This window comes from Hypanus sabinus, chromosome 9, assembly GCF_030144855.1.
Source record: "Hypanus sabinus isolate sHypSab1 chromosome 9, sHypSab1.hap1, whole genome shotgun sequence".
Classification (NCBI taxonomy): Eukaryota; Metazoa; Chordata; class Chondrichthyes; order Myliobatiformes; family Dasyatidae; genus Hypanus; species Hypanus sabinus.
This window is the reverse complement of record NC_082714.1, coordinates 114,454,326-114,472,288: the sequence shown is the minus strand read 5'-3', so window position 1 is coordinate 114,472,288 and position 17,963 is coordinate 114,454,326. Positions and strand designations below refer to the sequence as shown.

The window sequence follows — 17,963 nt, the reverse complement described above, 5'->3', positions numbered from 1 at the left end:
AGAAGAGCAGAGGTCAAGTAAGGGAAGGGAGAGAATGAAGAATAAAAGAAGGTGGCAAGGCAACTTGTTCACTCTCTTTATACCATAGATAAGAAACATTCCATTCAAGTTGGTAGATATGAGTTAACCAAGCAGATAGCCCTATTCAAATAATGTGATACCAGAGAAACTTCCGGAACTATACAGAACAGTAACAACTAGGAAACACCATTGAAATGCATGTACATACCTGTGACCACTAGAAAACATATTAAATAGTTACAAGTATATAGGCAGTTATATAAAACACAAGCAGGCAATTAATTGTTAAGGTGTAAAGGAAAAAGAATTAAGCAGTCCAATCCAACAATCCCCCCTTTGATTCTGAATCACATGTTTAGAGTCATTACATCTGAAGATTCAGAGGCAGAAGAACTTGTGGATCTACATATAGTATAAAATAAGCAAAAACTACTGGAATTATAAAAATATCAAAGGCTATATATTCTTCAAAGGATTCACAGGATTATGTCATGGTAAGGCAGATTAGTAGACATTTTTGTGAGCTTGAACTATTCTATTAATGATCATCCTTATAGAAATAAAAAAGATGTACAGTAAATTATAATAAAGCATATTAATAGAAATATTTGTACTCATTGTAAGTAGGTGAAGTTTGCAAAAAAACAACTAGTATTAATAAAAAACTTTGTATTGTCCAGTAGTTGTTGACTCTGTTCGAAGTCAGTCTTCTGGCTGGTTAGTGTAGCATAGGCACAGAGTCAAAAGTTACTAGCACATGAACCACAGCACTTGTTCTCGTTGGATTCTACTTCAGCTTGTTTGCAGTGGCTGGCATGTATCCATTTACTTACATCTTCTGCCTTCATGGCCAAATTACTACCTAACAGCACTTGATAAAGACCTTCCCAATCAGCTCCCAGTGATTTCTTTTGTAGTTTCTTAATCAGAATCAGAATCAAAATCAGAATCATGTTTATTATCACTGACATGTGTCACGAAATTTGTTAACTTATCAGCAGCAGTTCAATGTAATACATAATATAGAAGAAATAAATCAATCAATTATACTAATCAGTAAGTAATCAGGACCCACTTGCCAGGAATCAGGTTGTGTCCTCCTTCTGCTGGATCACTCCACGCAGCAGAAACCTGTTGTGAAACAGACTGGGCAGCCTGGGTTAACTAAACTGTCTGCCATAATACGTTTATCAGCATCTCAGAGATTGACGGTTCCTATCAGTGGCATAAGGTGACATATTACCACTTTGAATGGACTTAATCTATGTTGCTTGTTTGGGTTGTTCTGATGCTACTTATGACCATTGGAAGAGCCGTAGGCCAAGGTGAGCCTTCCTCATGATACTTAGTCAGTTGTTAATTGATTCATTCATTGAACTGGTCCTGATGTCTCTGAAAGATGCAGACAATGAAAACACATTTGATGTTCATCAGACGACATAATTCCTGACAAACACCTACAATGAAATGTGTTCCTCCCGATGTGACATGGCAATCCCCATCTAGAAATTTTATCCTAGATCAAAGTTTTTGCTGTGACTGCGGCGGTGGCCTTCCTTGCTGGAATAGTTTCCACCCATCTTGAACACTTGTACACTATTATCTGTACGTCTGAGTATCCTTGACACATTGGCAAAGTAAGGTAGGCCACTTGAAAATGTAAAAATGGAGTGGGTGGGGCAGGTGCACTTAATTATGATAGCTTTTCCATTGTTCCAGGATTTATGTATCTTTCAAGCATTTGTTGAGAATGTGTCCTGAACTTCAGATTCCACCATCATTGGGAGAATCAATTAATCATCTTTTTACACTCCAGTGCGTATGAGGGAGTGTACCTACTGTGCCAGAGAAGAAGGCAATGTAGTTGGAGCTACTAGTTGATGACTAGTGTCATATCCCTATACTCTATCACTGTTTAACCTCCAGCCATTCTCCATCCAGTACCATTTTTTTTTCATTTGGAGTATTAAGCTTGTATCTCTCAAATATCTTATATGTTCATCTGGAGTTTAACTTTATTTCCATAATTCCATTTGTAGGATCCACTGCATGTGTTTTTGGCATTTCTTTTGACAGTTTTTATTTCTTTTATTGCATGGCTTTTGCATTTTAATACAGCAATTTCTGATGGAAATTGTAAGATATCCATGAGTTCTTGTACTAGTTGCCCACTCTAGATTGGATTTTCTACAGCTGTAAGAAATCTTCGGTGTCTCCATAGGTTTCCAAAATTATGAATAGCTCCAAAAGCATATCAACAATTCATGTAGATATTAGCTGATCTTTCTTGTCAACTTACAGGCTTCAGTCCGAGCTTTCAACTTCTGCCTGTTAAGCAGAGGTACCAGGAGCCATTCAAGTACCTCTGTCAGCCATTGTGGAACAATCAGTATAGAGAATCAGATCTTTGGCAGAGTAATAATCAACAGGATGCTATCAGTCTTCATGTTCTTGAGTTAAGACTGTCATCATGAGTTTCTCGTTGACATACAGGGTTTATTAATGCAGGTGCAGTACAGAGTGTCACCTTTAAACGTTGAGATGTTTCCAGGTCTTCTTCATTAAGAGTCACAGGATCATCTGAGCATCTACTGCCTTTCAGCAGATTGTTGAGTGGCTGGGCAGTAGTTGATGGATCTGCCAGTGGAGGTAATTAAGAGGGGAAAAGCTAAAATAACAGTATCACAATGGAGTAAAGGGAATTACAGAGGTAGGAGAGAGGAGCTGGTCAAGGCTGATTACAAGAGGACACTAGTATGGATGATGGCAGAACAGCAATGGCTGGAATTTCTAGGATCAATTTGGAAGGCACAGGATAGATACAATAGACAATAGATGCAGGAATAGGCCATTCAGCTCCTTGAGAAAGCACCACCATTCAATGTGATCATGGCTGATCATCCACAATCAGTACCCCGTTTCTGCCTTCTCCCCATATCCCTTGACTCCACTATCTTTAAGAGCTCTATCTAACTCTTTCTTGAAAGCATCCAGAGAATTGGCCTCCACTGCCTTCTGAGGCACAGCATTCCATAGATCCACAGCTCTCTGGGTGAAAATGTTTCTCCTCAATTCCATTCTAAATGCCCTACCCATTATTCTTAAACTATGGCCTCTGGTTCTGGACTCCTCCAACATCAGGAATATGTTTCCTGCCTCTGATGTGTCCAATCCCTTAATAATTTTATATGTTTCAATCAGATTCCCTCTCATCCTTCTAAATTCCAGTGCTCCCAAACAGGAAGTAGTATTCTAAAAGCATGATGATGAAATTATGGCTGACAAAGAAAGTCAAAGTCAACATAAAAGCAAAGGAGAGGGTATATAATAGAGCAAAAATTAGTGGGAAGTTAGACAATTGGGAAGCTTCTAAAAAATCAACAAAAGGCAACTAAATGAGCCATAAGGAGGGAAGAGAGGAAGTATGAAGATAAGCTAGCTAATAATATCAAAGAGGATACCAAACATTTTGCACACTTATAAACAGTGAAAAAGAGGCAAGAGTAAATATCAGACCACTGGAAAATGACACTGAAGGACAAAAGGACAAGAAAATGGCAGAATTAAATAGGTATGTTGTATCAGTCTTCACTGTGGAAGTAACCAGCAGTGTGGCAAAAGTTCAAGAGTGTCAGAGGGGAAAAGCAAGTGCAGTTGCTATTACTAGGGAGAAGGTGCTTGGGAAGCTGAAAGGTCTGAGCTAGATAAGTCACCAGAACCAGATGGACTACATACAAGGGTTCTGAAAGTGGTAACTGAAGGGATTGTGGGGGCATTAGTAATGATTTCTCAAGAACCAATAGTATGGCACATGGCCAAGTGGTTAAGGCGTTGGACTAGTAATCTGAAGGTTGTGAGTTCAAGCCCCAGCCAAGGCAGTGTGTTGTGTTCTTGAGCAAAGCACTTAACCACACATTGCTCCAGTCCACCCAGTTGAAAATGGGTACCAGTAAATGCTAGGGGTTAGCCTTGCAATAGACTGGCAACCTATCCAGGGGGACTCTCAGTCACTTCTCACCATGGACTTTAATTTTAACTTTAATAGAGTCAGGCATGATTCCAGAGGACTGGAAAACTACAAATATTGAAATATACAAATATTGTATACAAATATACACTCTTCAGAATCAGAATCAGGTTTACTATCACCGTACATGTGATGTGAAATTTGTTAACTTAGCAGCAGTAATTCAATGCAATACATAATCTAGCAGAGAGAGAAAATAATAATAATAAATAAAATACAACATCATAAATAAACAAGTAAATCAATTACATATATTGAATAATTTTTTTTAATGTGCAAAAACAGAAATACTGTATATTAAAAAAAAGTGAGGTAGTGTCCAATGAATATTTGGGAATTGGATGGCAGAGGGGAAGAAGTTGTTCCTGAATAGCTGAGTGTGTGCCTTCAGGCTTCTGTATATCCTAGCTGATGGTAACAGTGAGAAAAGTGCATACCCTGGGTGCTTGGGGTCGTTAATAATGGACTCTGCCTTTTTGAGACACCACTCGCTAAAGATGTCCTGGGTACTTTGTAAGCTAGTTTTCAAGATGAGCTGACTAGATTTACAACCTTCTGCAGCTTCTTTCGGCCCCTCCATACCAGACAGTGATGCAGCCTATCAGAATGCTCTCCACAGTACAACTATAGAAGTTTTTGAGTGAAGAAAGGAGGGAGAAGAATTAAGGAAATATAGGCCAGTTAGCTTTACCTGAGTGGTTGGGGAGATGCTGGAGGTGATTTTTAAGAATGTGGTTTCAGGATAGAGTACTTGGAGGTACAGGATAAAATAGGCCAAAGTCAGCGAATACATACACAACGCTGGAAGAATTCAGCAGGCAGCATCCGTGAGAAAAGAGTAACCAATGTTTCAAGCCAAGAGCCTTCATCAGGAATGGGGGGGAAGAGGGGGCCGAAGCCCAGTAATAGAGACAGGGGAGGGGGAAGGGCTAGAGGCTCCAGGTGAAAAACCAATTAGAGGAAAGATAAGGGGGGGAGGGGATAAGCATGAAAGAACTGTAGAGATAAAGGAGCAGAAAGTTGAAAGGGGAGAGAGGCAGGGAGGGACCTGGGATAGGGGAAGGGGGAGGGAATTACTGGAAATTGGAGAATTCAATGTTCATACCATCAGGCTGGAGGCTACCCAGACGGTAGATGAGGTGTTGCTCCTCCAACCTGAGTTTGACCTCATCATGGCAGTAGAGGAGGCCATGTATGGACATATCTAGATGGGAATGAGAGGCAGAGTTGAAGTGGGTGGCAACCGGGAGGTCCTGTCTATTGTGACGGACAGAGAGTAGGTGCTCGATGAAGCGGTCCCCCAATCTGCTTTGGGGTATGGCTTCCTTAAGGAAGATTGTTGCATGACAGATCAGTTGGAATTTTTTGAAAAAATAACAATCAGGATATCAAAGGAGAATCAGTAAATAAAAACACAAAATGCTGGCAGAACTCAGCAGGCCAGACAGCATCTATGGGAGGAGGTAGTGACGACGTTTCATGCCGAAACCCTTCATCAGGAGAATCAGTAGATGTTGTGTACTTAGATTTTCAAAAGACCTTTGACAAGCTGCCACACATGAGACTGCTTAGCAAGATGAGAGCACATCATATTACAAGAAAACTACTAGTATGGATAGAATGTTCACTGATCAGCAGGAGGCAAACAGTGAAAATAAAGCAAGTCTTTTTTGACTGGCTGCCAGTGACTTGTGGTGCTCCCTAAGGGTTAAGTGTTGGAATCACTTCTTTTTATGTTATATGTCATTAAAGGAACTGATGGCTTTGTGGCGAAATTTACAGATGATATGAAGATAGGTGGAGGGCAGGTAGTTTTGAGGAAGCAGGGAGTCTGCAGAAGGATTTGGACAGATTAGAACAACGGGCAAAGAAGTGTAAATTGAACACAGAGTTGTGAAATGTACGGTCCTGCAGTTTGGTAAAAAGAATAAAAGTGCAGACCACTCTCTAAACACGGAGAAAATTCGAAAATTCAAGGTGCAAAGGGACTTGGGAGTCCTCGTGCATGATTCCCTAAAGGTTAACCTGCAGGCTGAGTCAATGTTGAGGAAAGCATTTGTTTTGAGAGGACTGTTACGTAAAAACATGAATGTAATGCTGAGACTTCATAGGCCTGTTGAGGCCTCACCCGGAGCATTGTGAGCCGTTTTGGGCTCCTTATCTAAGAAAGGATGTGCAAATAGAGGAGGTTCACAAGAATTATTCCAAAATAAAAGGGTTATCATGACTGGAGCATTTGATAGCTTTATTTGCTGGAATTTAGAAAAATGATGTGGAGGAATCTCATTGAAATCTATCAAATGTTGAAAGCTTCAATAGCATGGATATGGTGCGGATGTTTCCTATGGTGGGGTGCTCTATGACCAATGGGCAGAGCCTCAGTATAGAAGGATGTCCATTCAAAATGGAATTGAGGAGGAATTTCTCCAGCCGGAGAGTGGTGAATCTGTGGAATTTGTCACCATATGCAAATATAGAGGCAAGGTCATTGGGTGTAAACACTGCAGCCATGATGAAATCGTGGAGCAGACATGATATGCTGAATGGCCTAATTCTGTTGTTATGTCTTATCGTCTTGATGATTAGCTTGCCTATACATTTATTAGCAACCTGGTAATCCACTGCTGCTCTCCTTTCATAGGTTTCATCTTCATTCCTGCATTGCCTTCACTCCCTTGATCAACCTGGTAATCCTCTTTTCATCTTCCATCCTGTGTTGCCTTCAGTCCCTTGATATTTATTGGAGCACGCTGTGACATTTCTGCCAATCCTATTGTTTCATCACTGTCATCATCACTTAAGTTGCTAGAGGTCTCTGTAGAGGTCATGCCATGTCTATCCTGTAGCTCTTCGGAGTTAGGATGGTGGTGTTGTCCTGGTTGACTGTTTAATGTAGGGGGTGTTTCACATGGAGAAGCGTCACTGGAGAGTCTCCAGCAGGACCATCCAATGGGTTGGCAGGACTGCCCACTGGTTTCAGTTTCTATACAATGCACTTCGCTTGAATTACAACTATAGTTTTTTTTGCTCGTTCAGTTAATACAGAAACTTTTTTGGCTACTCTTTTATCACGGAAGCTGCCTGACCTGCTGAGTTCTTCCAGCGTCATGTACGTATTCTTTAATACAGAGACTTGCTCTCTGGCTTTTTACCATCTATATCATAGTTATTTCTTGTACAATCACAACTTTCACATTTCTTTTCAAATCAATCTGTAAAAGTCTTTATTTGCCCCCATTAACTTTTTTCATTCACTCCCACATTCAATCAAACCAACGTTGTGTTATCTTTAACTCACACAATCCAGGTTCTTGCATTACCTTGGACATTCTCTGGATGTTCTCACGTGGCTTCTTATTAAACTTAACATTGCTGGTAGTTTGCATCTAGATTTTTTATCACTAATTTTTATTGCAACACCAACAAATTACATTCAATACAACCAGTTGTCAATTACATTTTGACTGCTTAACCCAGCCACCCACCAACCCTCATCCCCACCTCCCTCTCAAAGATATCATAGATATATGACACTATCTGTCTTAGAGCACTCTGTATCCAACTTAAATGGGATAGTCCTTTAAATCTGACCCCCCCCCCCCCAGGGAAACCCTTGGGCTTTACAAGCTGATCTTACTTTAAAGTAGAAGAAAAGACAGTGTTTATCAATATTATATTGAAATACCAGTTCTTGGAAGCTAAGGATAGTACTTGCCCCATTAATATCTTGAAGAGTAGCAACTAGATTTCTTCAATGTTTCTATCAGACTGAGATGTTTCATTCAGGTAAGAGCTCATAGCCGGTTTCACGTCATTGGCCAATTAGGTGTAACACTTGATTTTGTACACAGTTTTTATTACTTTGACTGCGATCTGAAAATATTTTGAGATTGCAAAATAAATTTTAATAGGTTGTTCTACAACCAAAGATTTCCCATGCATTGCACTGGCTTGAATGCGTTGTACCCCACCAGTTCGCATATAGGTAATTTTTTTCTCACGTTCTACCAGTTGGCACATATTTAAGTATTTTCACATTCTACTGTCATGCATGTATTTAGTTATTTTCATGCTCCACTGGCTTGCAAGTATTTAATTTTTACAAATCCATTTTTTCAAAATAGCAATGTATAGTGTAGTTTCCTCACTCCTACTTCCTATTTGAAGGCAGAATTAAGTTTTCCCTCAATTTGGAATAGGGAAGCTCATCCCTCTTTCATTTGCACACTATAAATTTCCACTTCATCTGCAATTCTTTGAAGTCATTAAATCTTCGCAACCATTCCCAGCGACTACACCAAATTGTTAGACTCTAATGTTTTTAAATGAAAGTTCTTTCAGATGTCAAGAAAGAGAAACAAAACTTCTTGCTTCAAAATTGTTTTATTAAGTGCTAATACAAGAGTAGAAGTCTTGTAAGGGAAAGGCTAGAAGAAATAAGAACGAAAAAGAATAAAGACTTAAGAATAAGTAATGTTGGCAGGATATAAAGAACAATGTCGACAAGCAGATAGGGAGACAGATTCTGGAAAGATGTAATAATAACAGGGTTGGTGTGGTGGGAGATTTTAGTTTCCCAAATATTGATTGGCAGCTCCCTAGAGTGAAGGGTTAGATGGGGTGGAGTTTTTTAGGTGTGCTCAGGCTGTACTTGATCTGGTATTTGGAAATGAACCTGGTCAGGTATCAAGTCTCTCAGCGGGAGAGCATTTTGGAGATAGTGATCACAATTCTATCTCCTTTACCATAGCATTGGAGAGAGATAGGAACAGACAAGTTAGGGAAACGTTTAATTGGAGTAAGGGGAAATATGAGGCTATCAGGCAGGAGCTTGGAAGCATAAATTGGAACCATGTTCTCGGCAAATGTACGGCAGAAATGTGGCACATGTTCAGGGGATACTTGCGCGGGGTTCTGCTTATGTATGTTCTAGTGAGACAGGGAAAGGATGGTAGGGTACAGGAACCGTGGTGTACAAAGGCTGTTGTAAATCTAGTCAAGAAAAAAAGAAGAGCTTGCGAAAGGTTCAAAAAACTAGCTAATGATATGGTCTAGAAGATTATAAGGCTAGCAGAAAGGAACTTAAAAATATAATTAGGAGAGCCAGAAGGTCTTGGTGAGCAGGATTAAGGAAAACCCCAAGGCATTCTACAAGGATGTGAAGAGCAAGAGGATATGACGTGACAGAATAGGACCAATCAAGCGTGACAGTGGGAAAGTGTGTATGGAACAGGAGGAGAAGGCAAAGGTACTAATGAATACGGTACTTTGCTTCAGTATTCACTACGGAAAAGGATCTTGGCGATTGTAGGGATGACTTGCAGCAGACTGAAAAGCTTGAGCATGTAGGTATTAAGGAAGAGTATGTGCTGGAGCTTTTGGAAAGCATCATGTTGGATAAGTCACCGGGACCAGATGGGGTGTACCCCAGGCTACTGTGGGAAGTGAGGGAGGAGATTGCTGAGCCTCTGGTGATGACCTTTGCATCATCAACAGGAGAGGTTCCGGAGGATTGGAGGGTGGTGGATGTTGTTCACTTATTCGAGAAAGGGAGTGGAGATAGCCCAGGAAATTATAGACCAGTGAGTCTTACTTCAGTGGTTGGTAAGTTGATGGAGAAGATCCTGAGAAGCAGGATTTATGAGCATTTGGAGATGCATAATATAATTAGGAATAGTTAGCATGGCTTTATCAAAGGCAGGTTGTGCCTTATGAGCCAGAATGAATTTTTTGAGGATGTGACGAAGCACATTAATGAAGGTAGAGCCGTAGATGTACTATATTTGTATTTCAGCAAGGCATTTGATAAGGTACCATGTGCAAGGTTTATTGAGAATGTAAGGAGGCACAGTTTCCAAGGGGACATTGCTTTGTGGATCCAGAACTGGCTTGCCCACAGAAGGCAAAGAGTGGTTATATATCGGTCATATTCTGCATCGAGATCGATCACCAGTGGTGTGCCGCAGGGATCTGTCCTGGGACCCCTACTCTGTAATTTTTATAATTGACCTAGATGAGGAAGTGGAGGGATGAATTAGTAAATTTGCTGATTACACAAAGGTTGGAGGTGTTGTGGTTAGTGTGGAGGGCTGTCAGAGGTTACAGCGGGACATTGATAGGATGCAAAACTGGGCTGAGTAGTAGATGGAGTGCAATACAGATAACTGTGAAGTGGTTCATTTTGGTAGGCCAAATATGATGGCAGAATATAGCATTAATGGTAAGACTCTTGGCAGTGTGGAGGATCAGACGAATCTTGGGGTTTGAGTCCATAGGACACTTAAAGCTGCTACACAGGTTGGCTCTGTGGTTAAGAAGGCATACGATGCATTGGCCATCATCAATTGTGGGATTGAGTTTAAGAGCCGAGAGGTAATGTTGCAGCTATATAGGACACATAAGTATATAAGTGGTCACAAGTGTATGTTTCTGGCCTTCTGTTGCAGTAGCCCATCCGCTTCAAGGTTTGATGTGCTGTGCATTCAGAGATGCTCTTTTGCACGCAACAGTTGGAACATATAGCTATTTAAGTTACTGTCATCTTCTTGTCAACTTGAATTTGTCAGCCACTCTTTTTAACCTCTCTCATAAACAAGGCATTTTCACCCACAGAACTGCTGCTCACTGGATGTTCTTTTTTTTTGTTTTTCACACTATTCTCTGAAAACTCTAGATGCTGTTGTGCATAAAAATCCCAGGAAATCAGCAGCCTCTGAGATACTCAAACCACCCTGTCTGGCACCAAAAACCATTCAAAGATCAAACTCACTTTTATTTCCCATTCTGATGTTTGGTCTGAACAACAACTGAACCTACTGACCACATCAGCATGCTGTTATGCATTGAGTTTCTGCCAATGATTGGCTGATTAGATATTTCCATTAACAAGCTGGTTAATTATGGGTACCTAATAAAGTAGCCATTGACTGTATACGCTTCTTAAGTGTTGTGAGAATCTCTTTCTCTACCACTCTGTCAGGGAGTGTGCTTCAATTTCTAATCACTCTTTGGGTGGAAGTATACTTCGATGGGGAAAAATCAGTGAGTGGGTGGGAAAGTCAATAAAGTGCAGGATGTCAAGAAATATTGATAAGTATTTTACTTACCAAACAGATAACTCAGTCCTGTCTATGGTACATATGCCCATATGGGGTCGTGTGACAAAAAGAGCCCAGTCATTGTTTTTCTAAGTAAGGTAGACAGCCTGGAAATTACTGATTGCATGCTTTTTTTCTGATTTTCAAATCCATTGCTCTGTCAAATACATTGTTAAAGATTTACCTTTCCCAAGAAATTATTCTAACTGTCCCCTGTATCATTACGTGTCTTCCCCATTGAACATTTCATCGTTCTAAGTTCTGATGAATTAATTCTCAACTGACACATTAAAATATCACAAAATTATCATAAATATGCCATTGGAAATGTGTATAAATAGATTGGGATAAAGATTGAAACGTTTCACTTTCTAAAAAAAAGATGTTAATTTAACCATTAAAACTAAGGTGTGGCTGATGGTTACCAACATATGAACCAAGCACTTATCTGTATTTTTTGCTACTACAAGGTTCACAAGGTAATTTCTTCCTATGATGCAGGAACTTCCATGTCTGGGTGGAGAGTTGGATGGCACGAAATGACTTAAAGCCAGGTTACAATGGATGGCAGGTTCTGGACCCAACTCCACAGGAGAAGAGTGAAGGTAATTACTGAAGTAGGATAATAGTTCATTGCATGGGCTATAAATACTGTACTCCAGTCAAAAGAAAACTATTAGAAAATAATTCAATTGCAGCATCTTATATCAAAATTAGTTATTTTCAAGTATTTTGTATCTTTTTTTCAAATCATGACTTAATTACTGCTATATTGTGAGAAACTTTTATGCAATTTTATAAATGTATGTAATCTTTCAACAGCTACATATGGCAATCTGGGCTTCTGTAAGAGACCTGTTGAAGTCAAGATGATTTTGAAATTGACTGATTTCTTTTTCTCATTCATCTCTATGTTTGTTCTAGGAATTTACTGCTGTGGGCCTGCTCCAGTCAACGCAATCAAAGAAGGGGTAATGGAGGTGAAGTATGATATCCCCTTTGTTTTTGCGGAGGTCAATGGCGATGTGGTAACATGGACGAGATGCAGAGATGGCAAAAAAGTAAAGAGATCTGTCGAAAGTCAACGTGTGGGAAAATATGTCAGCACCAAGGGTTGCGGCAATAATGATCGAGAAGACATCACATCCAATTACAAGCATCCTGAAGGTATGCAAGAGAAGCATTTGTAAGAAAATGTACTTCTTAAAATTTCTTATCACTTCATTACCTCGCATGCAGCATAAAATTCATGCTTTATAGCTGTGGTAGAAAAATGGCAACATATTTCACGACAAACTGCATAGCAAATTGAAAGGTAGTGTATTGTTTTAAATTAAATGTGTGGATTAAAAAACAATTCATAGTTTCAAAATTAGCATGTTAGAAAAATTAATAAATAACTTATTATCTGTCTTATTTTATTCTTAAATCAATGTTTTTTTCCCCAATATATTTAGGCTCTCAAAAAGAAAGAGCAATATTTATTGAAGCTCAATTCAGAAATCAACTGGAACGTGTACAAGAAGAGAAATTCAATGTGCACATGAAAATTGACAATTCAGTAAACCATGGATCTGATATTGATGCTATTGTGAACATCTCCAATCGCAGTTTAGAGAGAAGGGTTTGTAACCTTCACTTTAATGCTCAAATCCTGAAATATACAGGACGACCTGTGAAACAAGTTATGGCTCTGAGTATGAATGATGTTGTTGTTGAAGGCAATGAAGGTAATGTTATTACTTGTAATATTGCATTATATGTCTGTTCAATTACTATTTTAGCAAATAAGATTTAGATGTTTATGTCCTGATACTAGAAAGACATTTGAAAACATCAGACTGAAATCCACAGTGATGCAAAAGTTTTCAAGCATAGAACATGAAACAGCAAAGATTCTGGATTCAAAGCACATTTATTATCAAAGAATGTATAAGTTATACAACCTTGAGATTTGTCTGCTTACAAGCAGCCACAAAGCAAGAAACCCAAAAGAACCTCATTTTAAATGAAGTATAGACTAACAGCCAACGTGCAGAGAAAGAGAAAAGAACACAGATCTTGCAAGCTATAGAAGCATTACAGCGTTCCGAACCAAATTAAGTCCTTAATCCGAATTCCCAGAGTAGGCCCAAAGCCTCAGTCTCAGTTCATCCTATTAGCGGGTCAAATCACTAGGAAGCTCACAGGCATGAAGCACAGTAGCTGGGGAAGTCCTTCTGCCTCAACATCATGGAGAGAGGAGTGAATATTGTGGGAGAGCAAGCAAAATCAGCCCGACTCTCGTCTCTGGTCCCAGCGCTCTGCCTTTCCGGTTTATCAGGGCTGCTCTTTAAATTACAAAGTACAGGCGCTTTGAATCATGATGTTGTGCCAACCATATAACCTACCACTCCAAGATCAATCTAACCCTTCCCTCTCATCAAGAGTTCCATTTTACTCTCATCCATGTGATGATAACAGACTCAGAAATATCCCTAATGCATCTGCCTCAACTGCCACCACTGGCTGTGTGTTCTATACACTTACCACTCAGTGTATAAAAAAAAAGCTACTTCTGATATCTCCCCTATAGTTTCCCCCAATCACCTTAAAAGTATGCCCTTTCGTAATAGCCATTGCCACCCTGGGAAAAGTCCCTGGCTGCCCACTGTACCTATGCCTCTTACCACGTCTATCAAATCACCTCCTATTCTCCACGTCTATGTAGAACACCTCAGGATTTTCGTTAATCCTCCTCACCAAGGCCTTCTCCTTAATCCTACTCGCCAAGGCCTTCTCTTTAATCCTACTCGCCAAGGCCTTCTCTTTAATCCTACTTGCCAAGGCCTTCTCTTTAATCCTATTCGCCAAGGCCTTCTCCTTAATCCTACTTGCCAAGGCCTTCTCCTTAATCCTACATGCCAAGGCCTTCCAGCTGTTTTTGAAGCCCTTTCTTAAGCTTCTTTCAAGCTTCTTTCTGGCTATCTTATAACTCTCAAGAGCCCTGTCAGGATCCTTGGTTCCAAAATCTTAGCTATGCTTCCTTCGTCCCTTTGGATTAAAGTTCCACATCTCTTGTCAAATATAGCTCCATCCTGCCATCCTTTCCCTATGTCAATAGGACAAACTTATCCAGAATCTGGCACAAGTGCTAATTAAACAACCTCCACAGTTCTGTTGTACATGTTCCCAATTTAGGCTCCCAAGTTCCTAATTGCATCATAACCATCCTTTCCTCAATTAAATACTTTCTCATACAACCTGCTCCAATCCTTGTCTAAGACGATGCTAAAGTTGCTCACAAATAACCTTTATTCTATTATAAAGACATCAGCGGGAATGATGTTTATTGATTTATGCGTGGAACTGTGACTTGCTAGATTGTTTTTTGTTGTTTGCACCATTCTTTGAAAACATTAGAATATGTTGTAGGTGAAAGTCCCCAGGAGATCAGCAGCTTCTGAGATACTCAAACAACCCTGTCTGAACCAACATTGGTCAAAATCACTTAGATTACATTTTCTCCCCATTCTGAGCAACAGCTGAAGCTGCTGAGCACGCCTGCATGCTTTTATGCATTGCAATCTGCCACATGATTGGCTGGATCGAAGGCCCTCCATTGGTTGGGTTGACCTTGGATGTTGTGTCCTAGGTGTATGTGCAATATGAAGAGCAAACTGTGGCCCATGCAGCAGGCTCCCCCTCTCGACGAAGCTAATAAATCCTAAGGAACACCAGTGCAGCAGGAGTTGCCAATCAGCATTGAAGTCGGTGTAGGACAGCCTTAGGGACTCCAGATTTTTCCTCAGGGTTTACTCCTGAAGCCCTCCCCATGAGTGGGTATAATCGCAAGGCAGCGGAGGTGTGTGATCAAAGCCTTCCTTCTCCTGGATGAGCTGTCAAGCATGGCTGATGAGCCCCATCTGCCAGGAGCGACTGGTTTTAAGATACCAGCAAACCCACTTTTTCCTGTCAGTAGCAACGGATCCACAGGGCTTAGCAGCTAGGCTACATGGGAAGACCAGGAGCTGGACTTGGTTGTCAGAAGCTATGTGAGACGTTGGGAGCATTTAATAGGTAGAGGGAGCTCATCCCCACTACCCCCTCCACCCCTCTCGGCCATGACAACCTTAAGGAAACTTAAGGCTGAATAGATATTTGCATTAATGAGCAGGTGTACAGGTTACCTAATAAAGCAGCCACAGAATGTATATATGTATGAAATGAATATTTTAGATCAAGTGATAAGTTACTTTCATGTCTCCTGTTTAATAATTGTTCTTTCAGTTACAACGGTACCTATCAAAGTGCCTTTCAGAAAGTTTGGGAATTACCTGGAAAATCACCAACTGATCAAGCTGATTGTCCTGGCAGCTGATGAAAGAACAAATGACAATGCTTTGGCAGTGGAACATGTTACAGTGGTCAAACCTTCTGTCACCGTGAATGTAATAATCTTCAACTATGAACTACAGACACACAAATGAGTCAAGCTAATATGGGGATACTTCATCACTTTTGTGCTGAAACAATTAAATTAGTGATCAAATGGCTAACTAAACTCATCTCTTCTGCCAACACAATATTCACATCCCTCCATTTTTTCACATTCATGTGCCTGTCTAGACCTCTCCTAAAACTCTCTAATGTATCTGCATCACATCCTTCCACTTTCTGACCTGGTGCTCTGCTTTCCATCCCCCTAGCAAACTAGTTTAATCCCTAGCACTAGAGTAGCACTAGAGAACCTCCTGACCAGGATATTGGCTCCTGACCAGGATATTGGCTCCCCTCCAATTTAGGTGCAGTCTGTCCCTCCTGTATATGCAATTCCTGCAGCAGAAGAGGTTCTTAAGATTCAAGAACCTGAAACTCTGCCCCTTGCACCAGTTCCTCAGTCACTCATCCACCTGTACTATCACCCTATTCATGACCTGACTAGCACATGACACTGGGAGTAATTCTGAGATTAGGACCTTGGAGGCCTGTTCAGCCTGTTTCCTAACTCCCTATACTCTCTGTGCAGGACCTCTTCCCCCTTTCTACCAATCTCATTAGTGCCAAATGCACTCGGCCCCTGGTTGTTTGCACTCCACCTTGAGAATATTCTGCAGCTGCTCTGAAACATCCTGGACCCCAGCCAACCTGCCAGCCTGATGTCTCTTTCTTGGCTACAGAATCTCCTATCCATCTCATTAACCGGTGCTGTTACATTCCCTCTACTTAAAGAAAGAACATTTTTTCAACCATAACTTCCCTAGAGAATAAGGCAACATCTGAATTATCGAGGAGCTAAATTGGACTGGTTTCATTAATGAATATGGAAAAATGATTAGGATTTTATAAGGCAGCACTGATATTATAAGGCAGCTCCAGGCACTGAACAAAGCAAAGTGCTGATGCATTTTATGGTGGAATCCAAGGAATTCCTTCTTCATTCCTCTTTCTCTGCTTGGGAGAACTACAGTGGTGAAGCTAATGGAACTGCTACTTCACAGTCCAATGACTCTGGACCTCTTCTGATCTGAATTGTCCGTGAGGAGTTTTTCCTAAAGACTGCTTGGGTTTCCCTCTGTTTTCCTCAGATTGCTAGGTTAATTGGTCACAATAAATTGCCCCTAATGGATAGAAGTGTGGTAGTACTGGGTGAGGAGAGAAATGAGTATGTGGGTTAATATAAGATTAGTGTAAAAATGGATGTGTATTGTTCAACGCAAACATGAGGAAATCTGCAGATGCTGGAAATCCAAGCAACACACACAAAATGCTGGTGGAATGCAGCAGGCCAGGCAGCATCTATAGGGAGAGTATAGTCGACGTTTCAGGCTGAGACCTGAATGTCTGACGAAGGGTCTCGGCCTGAAATGTTGATTGTACTTCTTCCTGTAGGTGCTGCCTGGCCTGTTGCATTCCACCAGCATTTTGTGTGTGCTGTTTATTGTTCAAGTTGGACTATTCTCAGACAGCATCTCCCTCTAACTTTGTGAACTTATTGGCCCTGTTAATACTTCATCTTCTTTGATGCCCTCCATCTCCATCTTCCAAAGTCAATGGTATGGTTGGAGTTCATCAACATTTCTGTAATCAATTGTATCCACTGTACAGGGGATCAGTCTGTACAGCGTCACCAGAGCCCTTTTGGCCTGCCTTACTCACGTCCACCTCCCATGACTGATGCTTATAAATTCTATCTGACAATTCCCTCTCCTTCACAGCTGGCCTGCTCTGAGCTGGCACTCTCCCTGGACACTGCTCTTTAGCTGAGAGTCACCTGGCACTGTTGCTCATTCCTCCCAATGCACCACCTTCATGTGCTGTCTTCAATCACAGAGCAATGGCTACAATCGTGAGCTTCACCTGCCCCATCCTATGCACTTTTGCTCTTCCCCTTTTTCTCCCAATATTCTTAATTTCTCTTGCTTTGTTCTTTCCCCACTCTCTTCCCTTCTTCTCAAACTCAAAACAATCTACAATTAGATTGAGTCAGCCTAACAAACTGACAATGTAAAAGGCCTTCGTTTTCATTGGAATTCCCGCCTGTACAATGCAGCGGCTGAAATTATTTCAAGCTTATGGAACATCCTGCATAAGAGCAATCCTGGAAGAAGGAAGATTCCAAACCTATTTCTTGTCTCTACTGACATTATGAATTCTCTGTTGAAATTGCTGATGCCAACTCAAGCTGTATATGGAAGGAAAACAAGTAGGAGCTCCAGGTCTTCAAATTAATAAGATAACGTTCCCCAGTATTGAAGACTAGCAACTGTCCTCTTATTCTTTTAAAATCATTAAGATGAGAAATTGTCTCACTTTAAAGCAGCAAATATTACATTTAG

General features: G+C 40.6%; 1 protein-coding gene across 1 annotated transcript in view; it reads left to right on the top strand.

Moving 5' to 3' along the window:
• Positions 1–17,963, top strand: part of LOC132400111 (protein-glutamine gamma-glutamyltransferase 2-like) — a 55,710-nt gene that overhangs the window by 35,222 nt on the left and 2,525 nt on the right. Inside the window, exons 8-11 of the mRNA XM_059981188.1 lie at positions 11,647–11,750; positions 12,070–12,312; positions 12,603–12,875; positions 15,415–15,575. Of these exons, the coding sequence (XP_059837171.1) occupies positions 11,647–11,750; positions 12,070–12,312; positions 12,603–12,875; positions 15,415–15,575 (781 nt within the window). The remainder of the gene's footprint in view (positions 1–11,646; positions 11,751–12,069; positions 12,313–12,602; positions 12,876–15,414; positions 15,576–17,963) is intronic.